Here is a 17,832-nt window from a genome sequence, read left to right as displayed (position 1 = left end):
TTTGTATGCAAGGATGCCTTGAAGAAACATCATTGGTCCTCTCAGGTCTGACACCCTCTGTGCTCTGAGAAATGAAAGCCGTGTCAGCATGTGCAGATCCCACAGAGAGACTGAGAGTGATTGGAAGTAGCAGGAGATCTGCTGATGGAAATGGAGAAATCTCCTCTCCACAGAATTTGTAAATGAGACCGAACAAAGCCATGGAAACGAGCCGGTACAGAGCAATCCTCACTGACCAACCCCAGTGCTCCAGCTGTCTTTTGCAGCCTCATGGTTCACTGTGAGCCTGGATGAGAAGTGGTCCCCTCCTTGCTGGAGCTCCCTAGATCAGCAGTGGGGGCAGCTGGAAGAGTAGAAGTCCTCAGATTGGGCACCACTGCATGGAGCCAGTCTCCAAGAGGTTTAAATTGATATTAAAATGAAAAACTCAAGCTCCCAGCTTCCCTAGGAAATGTAAGAGAGCAAATGGTGTAAGACAACGCCAGGGGAGATGCTTAGTCCATCTGGAAGGGTGTGCTGCTGCACAGGATGAGCATCTGCTGTGGTTTCACATCACCCTGGGAACACAGTCAAGGTGTCACTCTGAGGCTACTCTGAACAAAGAGCTCTTTGCGGTCATCAGTCTGAGAGCCAGGAGGTGTATGAAGCTCTCTCCTATGGATGCTGAAAGCTCAGTTGAACTGACAGCATCTGACAGCTGGAGAAAACCAGCCTTTCAACCTCTAAGCTGAGCACATTTGCTATGGACTTACTGGAGACTAACGACATAAAAGCTCATATTTTTCTAACAGATGGACTTTGCAAATGGAAGTTTCATGTTTTCATGGATATTTTTGCTTTTTCATGGATTTTTTTCCTTCTTCCAGGACTTACCCAGGGAAAATGCCCCATTTCTTGCATAAGAGAAATACCTGGAAGTTTTTGCCCATTTGCTGTGGACTTAAAGTCATGCAAAAGAATGGCAGTTTATGAACATTCATGGAGCTCCTGAGCCAAAATCAGAGCGATAGGCCACAAAGGGAGGTAACAGCTCCTGAGGAAAGGTGAGCATTTCACAGGAGGGAAGGATGGAAGGGGTTAGCCAGCTCAGCCTAATGAAAGGGAAGCTCTAGGAATTTGTTTCAGGGATACAAATTTCCAGGTGGCCGAAAGGTATCTTGGTTAAAAAACCATTGTTCGTACAAGGATGAAGAGAAATAAACTAGCCACAGATAAATTTGTGCTGGGAATTAGAAAAAGCTAATTACATTTCATGTGATGTTTCTGCTCTATGCTTCCAGATGGAGAGAGAAGCTCAGGGTCCAGGTTAGTGCTGGGCAGCTGCTATGGCAGGAATGGTACCAGCTGCAAGTGCAGGAGGGCAGCAGTGGATGCTCAGCAAAGCCTCCTCTGTGCTTTTCTCTCTGGTTCCACCTTTAAAAAGAAAAACCCTTCCAGGGAGTTCTTCCTAATGGCCAAAAAAAAAATCCTTTCTCAAGGGAGCAGGCTTTCATTTTACACACATTGTCAATGGAGCCTCCTCAGCCAGCTCATTTCCCAGGTCTTTAACCAGCCAGCCTGCCTGGAACGGAGAGATTTCCTCTCGTCTCAAATTACTTGGCTGCACATGGGAGAGAAGCCATTTGACGAAGAGAATTTGCAAGGCTCTCAAATCCTCTTTATTCTTGCTGTGCTATCCCTCTTTGACTCATCTCCAAGAGACCATGTTGGGCTAAGCCCAGGAGGAGCATGGAAAGGTGATGGCGCCAATCCTAGACACACACAAACACAACAGATACAGCTTCCACCCCTTCCCCGCACCATAAATTAAACACCATCTGTACCCAGGACTGGGGAGGATCAGCTAAAAAAATCCAGTACATTCCTCCATCACCAGAGGGGCTGAATTCAGAACAGCTCACAGTCCTCACCCACCCTGGACCACAGACCTGCTCATCCCATGTCCCTGATACACTGGAGGCCTACAATTCACATCTGATCTGTTCAGGTACACAGATAGAAGTTAACACACACATGCAAAAACCAAAAGGCTAAAATGGACTATTCCTGTGTTACCCAAAGCAATGACAGTGGGAGTCCATAGTGGGACCAGTGTTTAGGCAACAAGGGCTTCAAGGATCAATGTCATTCAAGAGGCAACATGAATTCCTAGGGATTCTTTTTGCTTGCAGCTACTTGCACTGTCTAGAAAATCAAGCAGGAGATTGAGGAGCACATAGCAAAATGAATACAGACAGCCTTGGGGCACACACAGTCCTGGGGTGAGGGAGAGGGTGGTTGGTACAGTGAAAGACCCGGCAAGCTTACTGAGTGCAATCATTTAATGGGTCTGTTGTTTCCAAATTCCACATTGCACACACAGAAATAGTCATTTAGAAAAAGACTCACACCAGAAACACTGACTTGGAGAACAAGAAACTCTCCCTGTCTCCTGCTACACAAGGAGGCACGAGATTTACAACGACATTACAGCCAATCACAGAGGCAGACCAACAGACAGACATGAGAATCCTGAAAGACAGAAAAAGGCAAAAGCAGGGCAATCATGCTTTGGAAGGCAGCAGATGTTCCCATGCCCACCTTGCTGTGCAGGCAGGTGGCTGGGGTCATGGCTTGGCATACAGACACACCACACCAGGGATCAGCATCTCGCTGGTCCTACACCTCTGCTTGCCCAGATGCCATCTCTGCTGGTTGTCATCTCTTTGGTCCCAAGGGCATCAGCTCCTTGGTCTCTTTGGTCCCAAGGGCAACACCAGCTTTATGACAACCTACACGTGCAGCACAGGATGTATCTGGTCCCACGGCTGTGTCAGTGCTCTCTGTATGGTACTGGCTGTGATGCTGCAAGTCAAGTGTGAACCACACTAAACTCGTAGCTGGCCTTCAAAGTCTCACTTCTGCCCCCATTTCTGACCAAGGAGCCTTTGCATTCTACTTGCATGGGATCTGCCATTGTATTATCCGTCGGTGGCAGCATTTTGCGGTGCAGCTGTGATGATTCCAGTATGCACACCCCAGACTTGGGTTTTAAGCCTTGAGCAAGCAGAGAAAGGAGTTGCATGGTTACCACTTGATTTTACTGTATTTTTGGCTCCCAATGCTCAAAGAAAAGTGATGCAGTAACTGTATTCAAGTGGACAAAGCCTCTAAAGGACTTCCAGCCTGTTGTGTGCCATCCCAAAAGGCTGGTGAGACAGCAAGCTGGGAATCAAACCTAAATCATCAAGCTACTCTGTTTAATTGCTACGGCAGTCACCAGCAGGAAAAAATTGTGGGAGCCTTTTGTTCAGTACAGCAGTTCCTGTGTGCCAAAGGGCAGTGGTGCTGGAGGCAGAGCTCACCCATGAAAATGAGCTCTAAAGGAGATTGTGTAGAGACCAGACCATAGAGTCTCATCTACCTTCAAGCAATCTGTCAGTCTCAGGAAGTGCCTAAGCCATAGCTGGGAGCACGGAGGCTGGGAGAGCATTTTGAGCAAGCAACATCCTGGTTTTGCTCTGTCTTCATGCTCTTCAGACATTGCTCTTGGCCTTGTCAGAAATGGGATGCTGGGCTAGCTGAGCCTTTGGAATGATCTGGTATGGTCACTCTTGTGTCCATATGACATCCTAATCACTCAAAATCACAAAAGCCCCATTTCAAATGGAGGTTTTCCATTAACAGAGAATCTATGCAGCCATTCCTACACAAAACCCACTTTCCTGCTGCTGCCTCCCCGCATACTGATCTTGCCTATCACCACTGTCCTTCCGCACACCAATCCCTTATCTTCCAAAACAAGTGAACAGACACTACAGGAATCAGAGCAAAGGCCCATTAGCGCAGCACCATCTTCCCATGGAAGAACATGAAGCTTTTGCAGCAATAATCCATCACATAAGGGTTCCTCCGAGTGTCTTTGTGTTGAACAGCTCTCGATAAATTCTCTTCTGCAAACTCATCCCATTGCTTTGCAGGTTCATGAGTACATTGAGCAGCCAGTTTCCTGCAACAAGGAGATACACTGCTGATTGCCTACTCTGTGTAATGGATCTTGCAGACACTTCAAAGAAGGAGATAGAGTCACCGTCTTCCACCGCAACTATATTAAAGCCCATACAGTTATTGGCCCCCTTTCCCAAGCTGGTATGTGTCCCAGGCCAGCCTCCCACAAAAAGATGGGAAGGAAGCTGCCTAGCACTCAGTACACAATCATTGCCCAAAGATTTCATTTGCAGTCTCTTGCCAATCTCTGCTTACTCCAGATTCCCCAAGGATTCAGTGTAACTGACCTTCGAAGATATGTACTGCATTGAGCAACACAGCTCAAACTGATTAAAACAAGAGGAAAATACCAGTGTTAATGGTGATCATTGTGATTTGTTGTCTCCTAGAATGGGTGGTAAAGTCACCTGAACGAAGGTAACACAGGACAAGTATTTTCAACAGAGGCGAGATTGTTTCACACTGCTTTTTCGATAGCAAACACACAGCTTTGTCCCTACTGCCAAAAAGCCTGGCACTAAAAATGCTGAAATCTTCTTGCGACTGAGTGGCAGCAAGCTCTAATTTACTGCATTCCTGCTTCTTTTATGTTCAAGAATTGCTTCACTTCTGAGAAGAAAGAGCTGTCATTTGTCAGCCCCATGTAGCCCCTCTTTCCAGCCATCACATTTCCACATTAAGCTAGATAAATTAATTCATTCCCCTCTTCCTATCCGCTCCAAAAAAAAGACGGTGTATTCCCAGGAACTAAGAGTCATCCTTTCACAGCAACATCATTATCAATTTTCTTTTTAAAGCCATGTAATGGGCATGTTTCAGCAAAAACTCAGAATTCTCCTGCTGTTGCATCCAACTCCCTTCAATTGATTCAGAGAGAAACCTGTCTGTCTGCTGGCTTTTCACAAGCAGCTTCCCCACATCTCTGACCGATGGCACACCATGGATTTCTAGCCCACCCGTTGCAGCATCTGGCTGGCTGCTAACAAAAGCTCTGCTTGGGTTTAGGATGCATCCAGGTCCCTTGGCAAGTTGAGCTGTATCGCCTCTCCTCCTGTGGTATACTTGGCCACCGGTCCGTTGCCTTCCATGGTGAAGAGCTTGCAAGTCTTTGCATTCTCATGAACTGGAGTGGACTTCTTTGAGGACATGGGGGAATTTGTGGGGCTCAGCTGAACAGCAGTGGTATCCTGCACTGTGTGCTCACTAGTTTCAATTTCAAAGGCTGTGTTGCCAGGTTTGATGAGCCCAATGTTGGAACCTGGTTTGGATTTCCTTGCCCCATGAGCTGGGGGCCTCCGGCTGCAGATGCAGCAGGCACCGAAGAACGTGAAGGCCACCACCAGCAAGATGGGTCCGATGATGATGGGAGGGTTGTTCATGGGGAGGAAGGTCCCGAAGGCAAATGCTCCCACTAAGGTGATGTTGATCCCTGCTAGCATGATGCAAAGTCCACAAGCACAGCAGAGGGCAGGGGAGGGAAGGCCCTGAGGTCGTGTCTTTTTCTGGATGGGTTTCTGGGGCAAAGAGGCACTGCTCTTTTCGCTGAACATGTTGAGATTCATCAGAGGTCGCTTCAGTCCTCACAGGAAGTACACTGTGTTGAGAAGGTTAATTTTAGTCTCCTGCTGTCTTGAAATCCCTGGAGAAGAACAAGAAAACATGCAGCTATTAGAGCAATGAACCAAAGGCACCTTTCCATCACGGTTCATGATGGCCAGCATCATCTTGCTTGCTGGTGCCAACAACTAAATAGAGATCCAAGCCTGTTCCCAAGTAAGGGCTCTTACTGCCCACGGTGGCCATACGCAGTCAGCCTCAGGCTGGGGAACTGAGCCCAATGTGCTCAATGACCTTTGCCTAGGACCCAAAGCAGGAACACATAGCCCTGAATGGCAACAGCAGTTCTCCATAGATGAGATTATTGGATGTGATAAGAGTTGGCTTTGTGTTCGCTGTATTTTTCTGGGAAGCCAAATTGCTGGAAGCCAGATTGCCAGCAGTTTGCTGATGATGCCTTTGATTTTACAGACAGGAGAGCATTTCTCTTCCCAGCCTGACTGCAAACAGTAGCAGTTTGCCCTCTCCTACTCTCCTGCCTCACTCCCTAGCTTCTCCCCTCCTCTGCTGTTAAATCACTTTCAAAAGTATTGCTGGGGGAAAACTGGTACCACACAGGTTTCCACTGCAAGAGCCAAGAATCGTTGTGCTATTAACACTCTGCAGCCACTACATTAGAAAACCACCACCAAATCACCCCCCATCACCCCAAAACATGCCAGTGGGACCAGCAAGAGATGCCATTTTCAACCTGTTTCCTAGGTTATAAAATTTTCCCTCACCTCCAGCTGAGGCAAAGTTCTGCTGCTCTATCTGGTGTCGTATCTCATTTCCATGGCTTGGGTTTTTGTTTAGACCTGAATGAAGTGCTGCAGTGAACTTGCAGGGAAGTTCATATTCAGTGAGACATCAGCTGGAGCTGACAGGGACAGGCACATGGAAGGATTAAATCCTTCCTCATTGAAGGATGCCTGGCTGGGGAGGAGTCTCTCTGTGGGCAAAGATTTCTCAGGAGAACTGAGGGTGTGCAACAGAGAAAGGGCATTTTCTCTATTAGCCAGGCTAATACACACACATGTGGCTCCAGCAGTGTCTTTTTGTTCTGCCTGGGAGTCCTGGCACGCTGCTGTGAGCTGGAATCCTGATTCTGCTTCCTTCACCAGCCCTGAAGCAGCAGCAAGATAGCTTCTGGTTAAAGGCTCACATATACACACACACTGTTCTCAGCCCAGCTCTTCCAGATGTCAGTCTGAATCTTTGGTAGATACAGGCTGCAAACACCCCAGCATGGCTCTTCCCCTCCGTTTACCATACATTTTCCCACTGCAAAGTGCTCAGCAGGGTACTGTGTGGGTCCTCATGGTTAAACCATATAACAAAAGCACGCCACTGGGTTTCTCCCTCCTGACTACTTAGCACTCACTTGCTTCTACCCTGCAAGTATTCTCCCTCCTATCACAGCTTCTGGCCTCTAGTGGGATGCACAAACAAGCCAGCTGCCTCTGCTCCTAGGCAAGGCAGAGACCAGAGGTCATGCTCCCACTGAGATTTCCAAGAGGAGCTTCAACCTGTTGCACATCACATCTGTCAGCAGTCATCTGTACTTGCTCCGGAGAGACTATGCTGCTGTCTGGCTGTTTTCAAGGCTGCAGCAATATCACCCAGCACAGTCCCTGGTACCTCTTTTTCTCTGCCTGGCAACTTTGGTTCATCATTACAGCTCTGTGAGCATTATGGGTTAAGCTTGGGCAAAATCCTTCACTGGGCCCTCCCCAGACTGTAACAGAGGAACAGGGAGACAAGGCACCTTGACAATGACATATCAGGGCAGCCTATCCAAGGACAGCTTATCCCAGCAGGTAAAAGAGAACCACAGGTCCACTCTGGAAGGATAAATGACCTGAGAGGATGATGCAGCTGGGCTCAGGGTGGGTACAGTCACCATCAGCTTCCCAGGCATTCATGGCTGCTTCCCAGAAGGAGAGGGAACCAGATCTACAGTACAGAAACAGGAATGCAAGGACAGAGACCTCTCACCCTGCAGCTTGACTGGAAGAGGAACTGGCTGCTCCTTGGTCAACCTGAGGACCCAGATTGTGCCAAGGGGCTGGTCAAGCAGTGGCAGCTACCTGCCTCCTGGCAAGTGAAAAGGGAAGAAAGGAAGTCTGCAAATAAACCTCTGTGGCTAAAGCAGAGATGAGTAGCTTTCCAGGAGTCATCATCCTAGGATGCCCATTGGGTTGAGTGTCTGGGAACGTATTAGTATCAGCCTGCACAAAATGGTCCTGGAACTCTTCAGATACATCTATGACTGTAAAACATATGTTTGTCAGTTCAAAGGACCAAGTCTAACACAAGGACGGTTACACTGCCTGAAGAGTGACGGTATGACAACATGAATCCACAGGCTTGTGTTGTACACCCTTAGATGAGGAATAAAAGAACGTGACGGTGACTGAGGGAGCAAGCCACCAAATCTGCTGAGATAGCATCAAAAAAAACATAGGGAGCTAAATCTGCCTCATTCACATTATGTATATAGAAATATACCCAGACCAATGGGACAGAGCTAGTTGGAGTGGTCGAAAATAGAGCCAGGGTTGAGATCTTATTTAAACTGTGTGAGCAATTCTGGGGCTTATCACACCCTTTTCTACAGCTGCACCGTAAGGGCTCTGGCCATGCTATGTCCAAGACAAAACCCTTTTCCCTTCCTATTTGCTTGGAGCACCTACATGCAGTAATGGACCTTTGCCAGCAGAAAGCAATGGAGTCACTGGAGAACCCAAAGGAACCCTGCCTGAAGTGGAGAACTCTTCCATCAGCCTGGGGGCAGAAGAACTTGGAAGACAGCACCATCACAGAGCTAGGACATGACCTGCACAAACACCATTGGGTAACCAACAGTACATAGAAGACAGCGTGTTTGGACGGGGAACATTTAGAAAATGGATCATTGTTTGCTCTTGTCTTGATCTCCATATAAAACATCAGGGATTACACACAGGGAATTCCTGCTGGAAAAACAGATGAAATGGGGATGAGAAAACCAGCAAAGCAGTGGAGGGTAAAGCAAAAAACAAACCAAACCCACAGAATGCCATACACCATCCTCTACCTGATGAGACCCTGCAACAACCCAAAGTCCATCTTTATTCTGATTGCTATATACAACAGAAGCATCTTTGTTTTCCTGCCACATCCTAAAGCACAGGCTGATGCTGTGGGCAGTAGGGTCCCTCTCCATCCCACTCCTAACCTGCCTGAGAACATCTGGTAGCTTTTACCTTCTACTTCAGCTGAGCTAATGGATTCAAAAATGACCAATTTTCCAGCCAAATTATACTGTCCAAAATGACAAACTTCCTTTTCCTCAGGAGTGAAAAAAGTTCTCTTTGGGCTCTCTGTGTGAAACAGGTTCTTTTCTTATCAGTTAGAGTCTACATTTCTTCCTCAAACGTTTCATCTTGAAATGCATTACAGCCAAGCACTACTACACACAAAACAAGCACTGCATATCCAAGCTAGAGTGATGGAAATCCAGTCTGTAGTGACTCCTTCCAGGGGAATATCCATCCCTCCCTGTATTCTCAGGGGAACAGAGAGAGATTTTCATTCACAGCTATGAGACTTCCTAGAGCTTGAGAGGTATACTGATATATTCAGCCAGCATTTCAGGAGCATCATTTAATGCCACACCAGCAGCACCAGCAACATGCACAGCTAGGCACGCTTTCCTCTCAGTTGTAGCGAGGGGGATCGAGCTGTCATCCTTCCACACTGTCTCACAGCAGCAACACAGCCCAAATATTTGACAGACCCCAGATGAGTCTCCTTTCTAGAGGTGTGATGGCACAGTGAAATAATGACAGTGATCAGCAAACAGAAATTGCAGTCAGACAGCTATAACCACCCCCCGCACACAGACATATTCACAAACACGCACCCACCCACCCTTTAGCTATCAGGAGAAGCACAAGACTTTCTCCCTGGGCAAAGTGCTGGGAAACTCTCAGGCACAGCCTCAGTGTCTGGAAGGGGAGGACTCTTACCTGGATTGGAGCGTGGAGCAGGGGAAGGTGATGGAGAGAGCGGGTGCCCCGGGTCTTCCTTCACCCTTTAGTCGGGGATGACAAAGCCATGGCTAGTCCCGGCATGGCCAGGGATGGAAGCGCTGGGAGAACGATCTCGCATGCCTCCTCCTCTCTGTTCACCGAGCTCGGCAAACTTTGCTCGGGTGCCAGGCGAGCCCCGGGAGAGCTAAGCTGGCTCTGTGCGAGCTTGGCCGCCTTCTCCCCACTTCCCTCCTTCCCCTCGGAGGATGATGTCCTTCTCAGGCAGACGCAGCATCGCTGCCCCGCTGCATCCTCTCGCGCCTCTTCCTCCTCCTCCCGCCGGCGGTCCCCAGCAGGGCTCAGCCCCGCCGTCCGGCAGGTTCTCACCCTCTCCCCGCGCCTTCTTTTCCTCTTCCTTTTCTACTTCAGGGTTGCAGCTCCCGCCCCCTTCAGCTGACAGAGGTGCCAGGAGCAGAACAGCCCCTTTTTCCCCCCGGGGAGAGGAAAATCCCCGAAGCGAGTCTCCTCCAAGGGGCAGCCCCGGCCGGGGAACAAAGCGCCGGTCGCCCCCCGGGGAGAGGAGGCGAACAACACCGCTAAATGCCAAGGAATAAGATGCAGGCTCCCTGCTTGCTGTAGAGGAAGGGATCTCTTAAACGCAAGAGGGTAGAAAAGCACATTTTGAGCAATAAAAATCAAATTACAACTGGTGTCCGGGTGCCTTTGGGTGCTGGGGGGATGCAGGAGTGACTCCTGGTAGGCAGTGAGGATGCTGAGACAGGACCACCCAGGCATGTAAATGTTCAGGGTGTGGGAGCTCACAAATCCAAACAAAACAGGTCTTCATATGCAAAAGTACTGTTCTAACGCGGCAAACAGATCTCAGGTTCGCTTAAATGTAAAACATGCCTGATGCTAGACCCTGTTGCAAGCATAGCTAAGCTCTCAGCACCCATATTAACAAGCCAATCGCTGTCTGTTTGCAGAGTTGGGGACCACAGGAAACAAGGCAAACTGCAAGTTATGCACTGGATGAAGTGTAGGTAGCCCTTCCGCAGCTTAAGCTGTGCTGAGACTTACATGCCCTCATCTGCTCTCTGTGCCCGCACTGCTGTAACCAGCCTGGATGCTGCTAGTGACAACCAAACAGAGGCTCTTCTCCAGCTTATTGCAGAAGAATCCTGTATGAACCAGGCTGAAGCTGATTGAACATGAATCATGCTCCCCTCTTTTTTAAATTACTGCTTTCATGATCTCGAGAGAGAGAGAGAAGGAGAAAAGTAACACAGAGACAGTGAAAAACAAAGGTCAAAGAGAGAAATCGCTGAAGAGGAATGAACACTTACTTCTCTCTATTCTCCAGGCACTACTTCATTCTAAGTATTCTTATTACAGCCGCGTTCTCTACTGCATCACATTGCATTTCTACTTACAGGCCATCCTAGAAATTCAGGCAAAAACAAGCTTTGCAGAAAGGGGTTCGGCCCCTGCTGAGGAACACAACTCTGTTTTCTCCTTAGCTTGGGTGATGCTAGCAGCACACTGCATAACTAGGGTGGGGGTGGTATCAGAAAAGCACTGCTGGTCAGATAAATTGACTGCCTGGGCTTCTAGAAAGAAGCAACTGGGAAATCTCATTTCAGGTCTTTCCAGAGATGCAGCATCTCCTCTAGGAACTCCCCGGCCCCCTAACATGAGGTTCAAATTGGCTTAGTGTACTCATTGCTACCAGAGAAGTGAGAGAGAGAACACCATGGAGCATTTTCTGGAGAAAATCTCCATATGGCACATCTGGAAGAGACAGTTCCACGTGTGGCAGAACTGGGGTTTAGTGTTTGCTGACTGTTGCTGGGTAGAAATCAGAGTGGCTGAAGTTATTCTTGATGTGGCTCCATAGAGCTCAGCAGAAACAGCCCTATAAGCCATGTTATTTAGGAACAGTGGCTGTAATAGGGAAAGAGACCTCCAGGGTCATTGATTCGACTCCCCTGCTATCAGTTTATATAATAGCATTCATAAAGCACTCAGGCTCCAAAGGGAGCCAATTAATACTGAATGACCTGTGAGCTGTTCCCTAACAGCACGAGGAACCAATGAAGAAGGCTGCGCCCGCTTCAGGTTGGCTGTTGCATGACTCCCCATCACACTTTCTGCTTAATGGTCCATAAACCCAATAAAAAGGCCTTAGTAAAACATTAGATATTTAGGGCTCCACTGAGGCAATCATTCTGTGTTTTGCATATGTGGCCCTGACAACCTGGTAGACTGCCTTCATGTGATTAAAACAACTGCTAATTCAAGAACTAAAATTAAAGGCTAGATTTCCCACTGGTATAAATCAAAGCAGAATCATTGCATTGCAGAGCTTTGATAGCTCATGAGCATTCATGCTTTAGCAAGGGGGTTTTGCCAGACTGATGGCTCCTAGTTTTGAACTTGTCAGGAACTGGGAAGCCTTGGCTTCTTTAGAGGCAAGATCCCAACCCTCAGCTGACTAGAAATCATATTCCTCTGGGAGAAGCTGTTTGTTCCCAGCTCCTGCTGAATTCAGAAATCAGCTTAAGTCAGAAATTTATGAATGGGAGGCAAAATTACCTTTTCCCATTGTCAGTTACTGGCTCTGGTTTACATTACTAAGAAACCTAACTCAGGCAGCTTTGCTTCCACAAAGGTTGGGCTTCAGTTCAGTGTCACCGGTTCCTGGTCTGAAGCAGGTCAGGGTCGTGATTACCACATATCATGCTGGCTTTCTGGGATTTCTCTGTGCAAGAATAACTGAAAACAGGTGGGAAGGATAAGAATGATCCATGCTTTCACAGGCTTTTTGGTTGGGGCTAACACTGGAGTAAAAATGTATGAGCAGCATCCATGCTTACAACAGCTGCAGCATGCCAACAGCCCAGCTCCTCAGCACAACAGGACCAAAAAGCAGAAGCCCATGATGCTGCCTGCTGAGCCATACCCATCACACAAGGAGCGTGTGGGAAACAGAGAATGCCTGGAAGTTTATGGTCCAATAAGATCATTAGACAAAGGTCACTGCCAAAACGTCCCCCTGCAGATTTCCACGAGGTCTCCAGAACTGGTGTCTCTCTCTGCATTTACATTTTAATTGCCTCTTAAGGGAAGGAAACGCCAGACTGAATCTGCTGTTGCTCCAAACCAACTCTAAATGCCACCATGTCTGCCTGAAAGTTTGCACTTTCAGGGCCTGCTCTCTTATGGCTCTACGCTCTCTATGCCAATTCAAAGAGGGCAAGGCCAATTTCTTCAGCAATTCTTACCTGTCTGTAACATCAGGTACAGAAAGAAGGAGGTAAAAAAGTATTTGGCATTCCTAGAGGCAGCTGTGACATTACTGTGAAGAAGATTTAAACCCATGAAGGAGAACACCTCCTTGTACAGTGTATAATTAAAATCACAGGACTTCACTATAGACAGCAACAGTATTCACATGCTCAGACCCAGGACACAGGTGGGACCAGACCTGTCAAACACAACAGATCAGCTGCAGCTTCATGATGTCCCTATGTTTCTGATCACTGGGAACAGCCTGAGGAGGAAAGCTTCCTCCGGGTTTGCCATGGCACATATAATCCAAGCCTCTGCTATTGACAGCTGTTGAGCCAGAATAATAGGCAAGATAGATATTTTTACCTAATCCCATATGACTGTTCTCATGTCAGGGATGAAGCCTTTGTTGTTTCTGAATGTAGACCAAAACCTGCTTTTCTGATCAGAGAAACTTGGCAACCACACTTCTTGCCTAGTCTCCCTCAGGACAACAGCAATCCCCAACATACTCACCACATTTCAGCAGGGATATTTCCTACTTTACTCTGCTCTTCCTGGGAGCATTCTCATCATGCATAGTACTATCTTCATGACCTAAAGCATCTTGGTCAGCTGTTTTGTTTGCAGATGTCCCCATCCCCATACCTGCTCATGCTCATATGCTTAACCCCTTCAGAACAGGGGTAAATTCACTTCCAGTTAACCATTTTAGCTGAAGACTGTGGGCAGTATACCTGTATTTCCTCATCAGGTTGCACCTCCTCAGGGTGCTGGCAGCTTCTCATCAAGTGCTTGTAGAGAGCTCAGCCCAGCTGAACCCAGTGAACCCCTTCATAGTGTGACCTGACATGGACTCAACCTCTCCTGAATGATCCACTCATGCCAAGACCCCACACTCAGCCTTGAGGAAGCTGAAATCAGAACAGGACACTGCTGGGAGATAGACTGAGAAAGGTACAAAAGTTGTCTTCATGCCACACTGCTTGGGATTTGGGCCCTGGACAGAATGGGGATCTCAGTGGGATCTCAGCAGGATCTCAGCAGAATGGGGATCTTCCAGCATCATTAAAACTTTGTCTTTACCCTTTAGATAAGGCAATCTGCTTCCATAGCACCTTTGTGGTTCTGTGGGGTTCTTTTGGGTTTTATCTGTTCGCTTGTTTTAAATAATCTAGAAATCATTTTTCCCCTTCACACAAAGAAGAAAAAAGGCTTCCAGATGTTCAAACAAGTTTCCTCTTCCTATGGCACCCTCTGAAACTACTGAGCTGAAGCAAGTTAGCAGAGAGGAAACAACCGTGCCAGCGGCTGTCCTGCTTCACAAACAGTACAGTAATTTTTTATGAAGCTTTCTTAGGAGAAAACCAGCGGGTCAGTTATCAGCAAGGGGCAAACGTTTTTAATTACCTTGCAGGGAGGATTATGTCTCCTGTGTTTAATTCTCAAAGGTTCCCACTGTCAAACTAATTAGCAAGCAGCTTCACTGAAGAGCAGGCCTGAAGTTATGCAGCTTTATTCACCCAGGAGGCAAACACCCAGCTCATTCTCCTCCATCACACCGTGGTCCTCTCTGCTAGCCAGATCAGAGTGAAGGATAGTTGATCTGGAAGAGACAAAAACACACAGTGTGCCCATTGGTAACTCTACCTCATGATTTCAAATGCTGTTCATCAGAGACAGCAGTGTTACATCTTCTTAAGTGCTGGTGGAGCTTTTAGTTAAAGGGCTGTTGACATAAACTGAAATTTGTGTGCATTGTACATTATACACTCTATGCTACATATTACGTATTATAGTATCCTATTTTCCCCTTCTGCATTAGGAAGAATACACAAATACATCTGATCTGCTTTTAAGCTGGCAAGGAACTTAGCAGCCTTGATGGGGTAGTAGTCATGATACTGAGGTCCTGATCCAGTAGAACATTTAAATCATGTTTTTTCTGGGATTTGGGCTATTAACTTCAGTGGAGCTATTCACAATCCTTAAGGTAAGTATGTACTTTCTATGCTCAGTACCTTCCGCAGACAAAGTAGAGGTAACACCACAAGAGCCAATGATGTGCACAGAAAAGGGTCGGGCCCTATGCATGAAACATTACATGAACAAGGAACTTTTCTTCCAAGAGCATTTATGCTCTTCTGTTGGGTGTATGTCTTATGGTAATTTAAGGACATCTCTAAGGATGGGATTGAGGGGTGTCACAAACGAGCAGGGGTGAACTTGTCTTTCGATCATGAACAAACCCAGATATTAAGGAATCTGAAAGGAAACAATAACCAAATGTCATGTTCCCTCTGAACCCTACTCTGGTGGCTGAGACCAAAGCACAAGAAAGATGAAAAAAGACATCCATATGCACCAGCTTCTAACACCAGGTAACCTACATCAGTACAGGCTTGGCAACCAAATTCACACAGTGCTTATTGCCTGACCACAGTATCTTCTTGTCCATCCAGCCACTCAAGCATCCCCTTGAGCAAGATAGTGCTGCCCAGCTGAGCCATGGGCAATATCAGAGGCTGGCTGCAAGCATGGTCTTAGGTGCTTCAGGTACAACTATGTTCATTTCATTCATCCCCATGAGGAAAAGCACCCACATGGTGATTTAGACCATCAAAATCCATAATTTTAGTCATAGTAGCTACCTTAACTTGCCTTTATTTATTATGGATTATAGCAGTGTCGGGGTGATGCACATACAGAGTATATTTCATATCCCTTCAAGATATATAGCACTTTGCACACAGTTGTGATCTCTTGGAAGTTCTTGTGGCTTGCAAAAACTCTTGGGCCCCTCATGGCTCAACCTGCACTGCATCACTAAAACACTTCACAAGGTGACTCCTTAACTCTTCAGAGCAGAAAAATAAGCAAGAATCAAGTGAAAATTAAATATCAGGATTGGGAGTCCTTATTTGCCCTTATCTGAAAGTCTGGGAACTTTTTCCATGCATACCCTATCTCCTCAGCTTCAGGGTGCACAATAGCCCCAGACTGGATCCTCCTGTGGTTTATCCAGATCCCACATAACTTCATGGAAGTTGTTACAGCGACTTCAGTGAGCTGCGAACAAGGCCTGTAGGATGCTACCCTGTGAATACTTACCCTCTGGGAGAGAGCAGATGTCTGTGGCCTCCATAAGGGATATCAAGTTCTAGCATGGCAAAGAACAGACCATGAATAACACTCTTAAATGAAGTGATTATAAGGTCATCACGTCAAACGCTGCCTAGCATCATTGTGCCTGCACGAGTTTTATTTTACACATAGCCTTGGGAAGCATCTGTTTGAAACACTTGACTCCAACTCATTAGCTGTGCTGCAAAGCCTCTCTTCTAATACACTTAATCTGCTTCTCAGTTCCTGCACCACCCTCCCAGCCTCATCACCAAACACAGTGAACAGGTTCTCTTCTACCTCAAAGTACCTGCTGTCAGGATGAATTTAGCTCTCAAACACTAGACAAGCAGAGCTGTATTTGTCTATAGCAGAGACAGACATGCACACACACCACACCAGACCCCATAACTACCCGCTGGTCTGTAGGGAGCAACTGCTTCTCACAGGTTTGAGATTAGGTGCATGTGTGGACATGTTTTTGCCTTCAAGAGCAGGATCCAGAGGAGGAGAAAAGTTCCCATGAAAATTATGTGCTGTGAAAACTATGTCAGCTCATACATGATTAATTCAGCAGACTTTGGAATAGGTTCCTCAGCAGAAAGCAGTAGTGTGATCATATAACCCTTGACGAAAGAGGTGAAGAACTCCAAATCAGACAAGTCTTGTCTGCTGCAGAGAGCAATCACCACTGTTTGCCCTCAAGACAATGGAGTCTTTTCTTTCAAGCAACTGGCACAGAGCAGAGCTTCCTCTTTTGTCACAGAGTGATGGGATCTATCAGTAAATTAGAAACATAGCTCTCTTCCACAGCACACACATTTCAGAGACATGCCAGCGGGTGTTGGGATAGGTGTGTTCAGGGCACTAGGATCTAGATGAACACCACCAGCCTGTAACTCTGCTGTCAGATATGAGAAAGCATTACTCACCTGCTGTAGCTGAGTGGACAGTGATGGGGCAGAAGAGGAGACACAGAGAGGTGCCTTTCTGTAGACAGATTTTAGTGTTACTTAATTTTAGAAGTCACTGAAATTCCACAGTTTCCCTTTTCCCATCCCACGTGCAGACAGTGCAGGGAAAAGGGGGAAAGATGCCTCAGTCATCAGTGAGACCCTGCTAATGCCTTCATCCTGATTAATACCAGGTAAGAATTAAGCAGGAGGTTCTCTCTCAGCTGTCGTCACTGTCAGGATAATGTGAACTTCTGATTAAATCTCACATCTTCTTTAGCAAGGCTTGTAGAGCTGAGAAATCATAAAGTGTCATTAGAAGCAGATGTTGCTTTACAGAAGCACTTTTCTAGTGCCACGGATGTGATCAGAGGTGGCTACCCCTTCCCTCATCATCTTTCAATATGCTTTTTTGCAAGACTCCCATTTCACCCCTTCCACAGAGATCAGGGACCAAAGGTGCTACATAAAAGCACGGATGTAAGGGATTTCTGTCTCAAAGGGAACAAGGGAATGGTAATACACATAGAGTGGGAAACTGAGGCACAGAGACTATGTCAAGGTGAAGTATATCCCAAGGCCATGGTATAGACCTGCCTCCCCAAGTCCAGCAGGCAATGGGGAGAGGCTTTCCAGTGTGTATGCATCAACCAGAGACACAGCACAAGTGCAAAGATGCTATGAACATCCCACCCCACTGCCCAGAGGCCAGACAGCCACCAGCTGAGCACTCAGTCTCCCTGAGGTCTGCAGAAGATCAGGGTTTCACTCTTCTTCCTCATTAAATCATTTGTAAAATTGGACTAAGGACACTTAACCCTGTGTGAGGAGTCACTGCTTGCATCTTCCTCGGGCAGTAGAAGCAG

General features: G+C 47.1%; 2 protein-coding genes across 11 annotated transcripts in view; both read right to left on the bottom strand.

Annotated features, from left to right (window-relative positions):
- Window positions 1-2,221: 2,221 nt before the first annotated feature.
- TMEM275 (transmembrane protein 275) lies at window positions 2,222-8,546 on the bottom strand. Its single transcript, XM_080622669.1, has 2 exons — window positions 8,280-8,546; window positions 2,222-5,626 (listed from the first exon to the last, which is right to left on the bottom strand). Exon 2 carries the CDS (start codon window positions 5,547-5,549, stop codon window positions 4,989-4,991), a length of 561 nt encoding a protein of 186 aa, XP_080478795.1. The 5' UTR covers window positions 5,550-5,626; window positions 8,280-8,546; the 3' UTR covers window positions 2,222-4,988.
- A 5,633-nt stretch (window positions 8,547-14,179) lies between these two features.
- The window catches only part of MKNK1 (MAPK interacting serine/threonine kinase 1), a gene marked incomplete at both ends in the record, with an annotated part of 56,637 nt that continues 52,984 nt past the window's right edge, over window positions 14,180-17,832 (bottom strand). For 8 of the 10 annotated variants that reach the window (XM_080622667.1, XM_080622666.1, XM_080622665.1 and 5 more), the window contains 2 exons: window positions 14,180-14,496; window positions 16,946-17,003. Of the gene's footprint in view, window positions 14,497-16,026; window positions 16,051-16,945; window positions 17,004-17,832 lie in introns of those variants that run through there. The other 2 variants (XM_080622662.1, XM_080622661.1) reach the window with 2 other exon arrangements.

Source organism: Psittacula echo (genome assembly GCF_963264785.1).
Source record: "Psittacula echo genome assembly, chromosome: 7".
NCBI lineage: Eukaryota > Metazoa > Chordata > Aves > Psittaciformes > Psittacidae > Psittacula > Psittacula echo.
The sequence above is the reverse complement of the archived record's forward strand: the minus strand, read 5'-3'. Positions and strand labels throughout refer to the sequence as shown.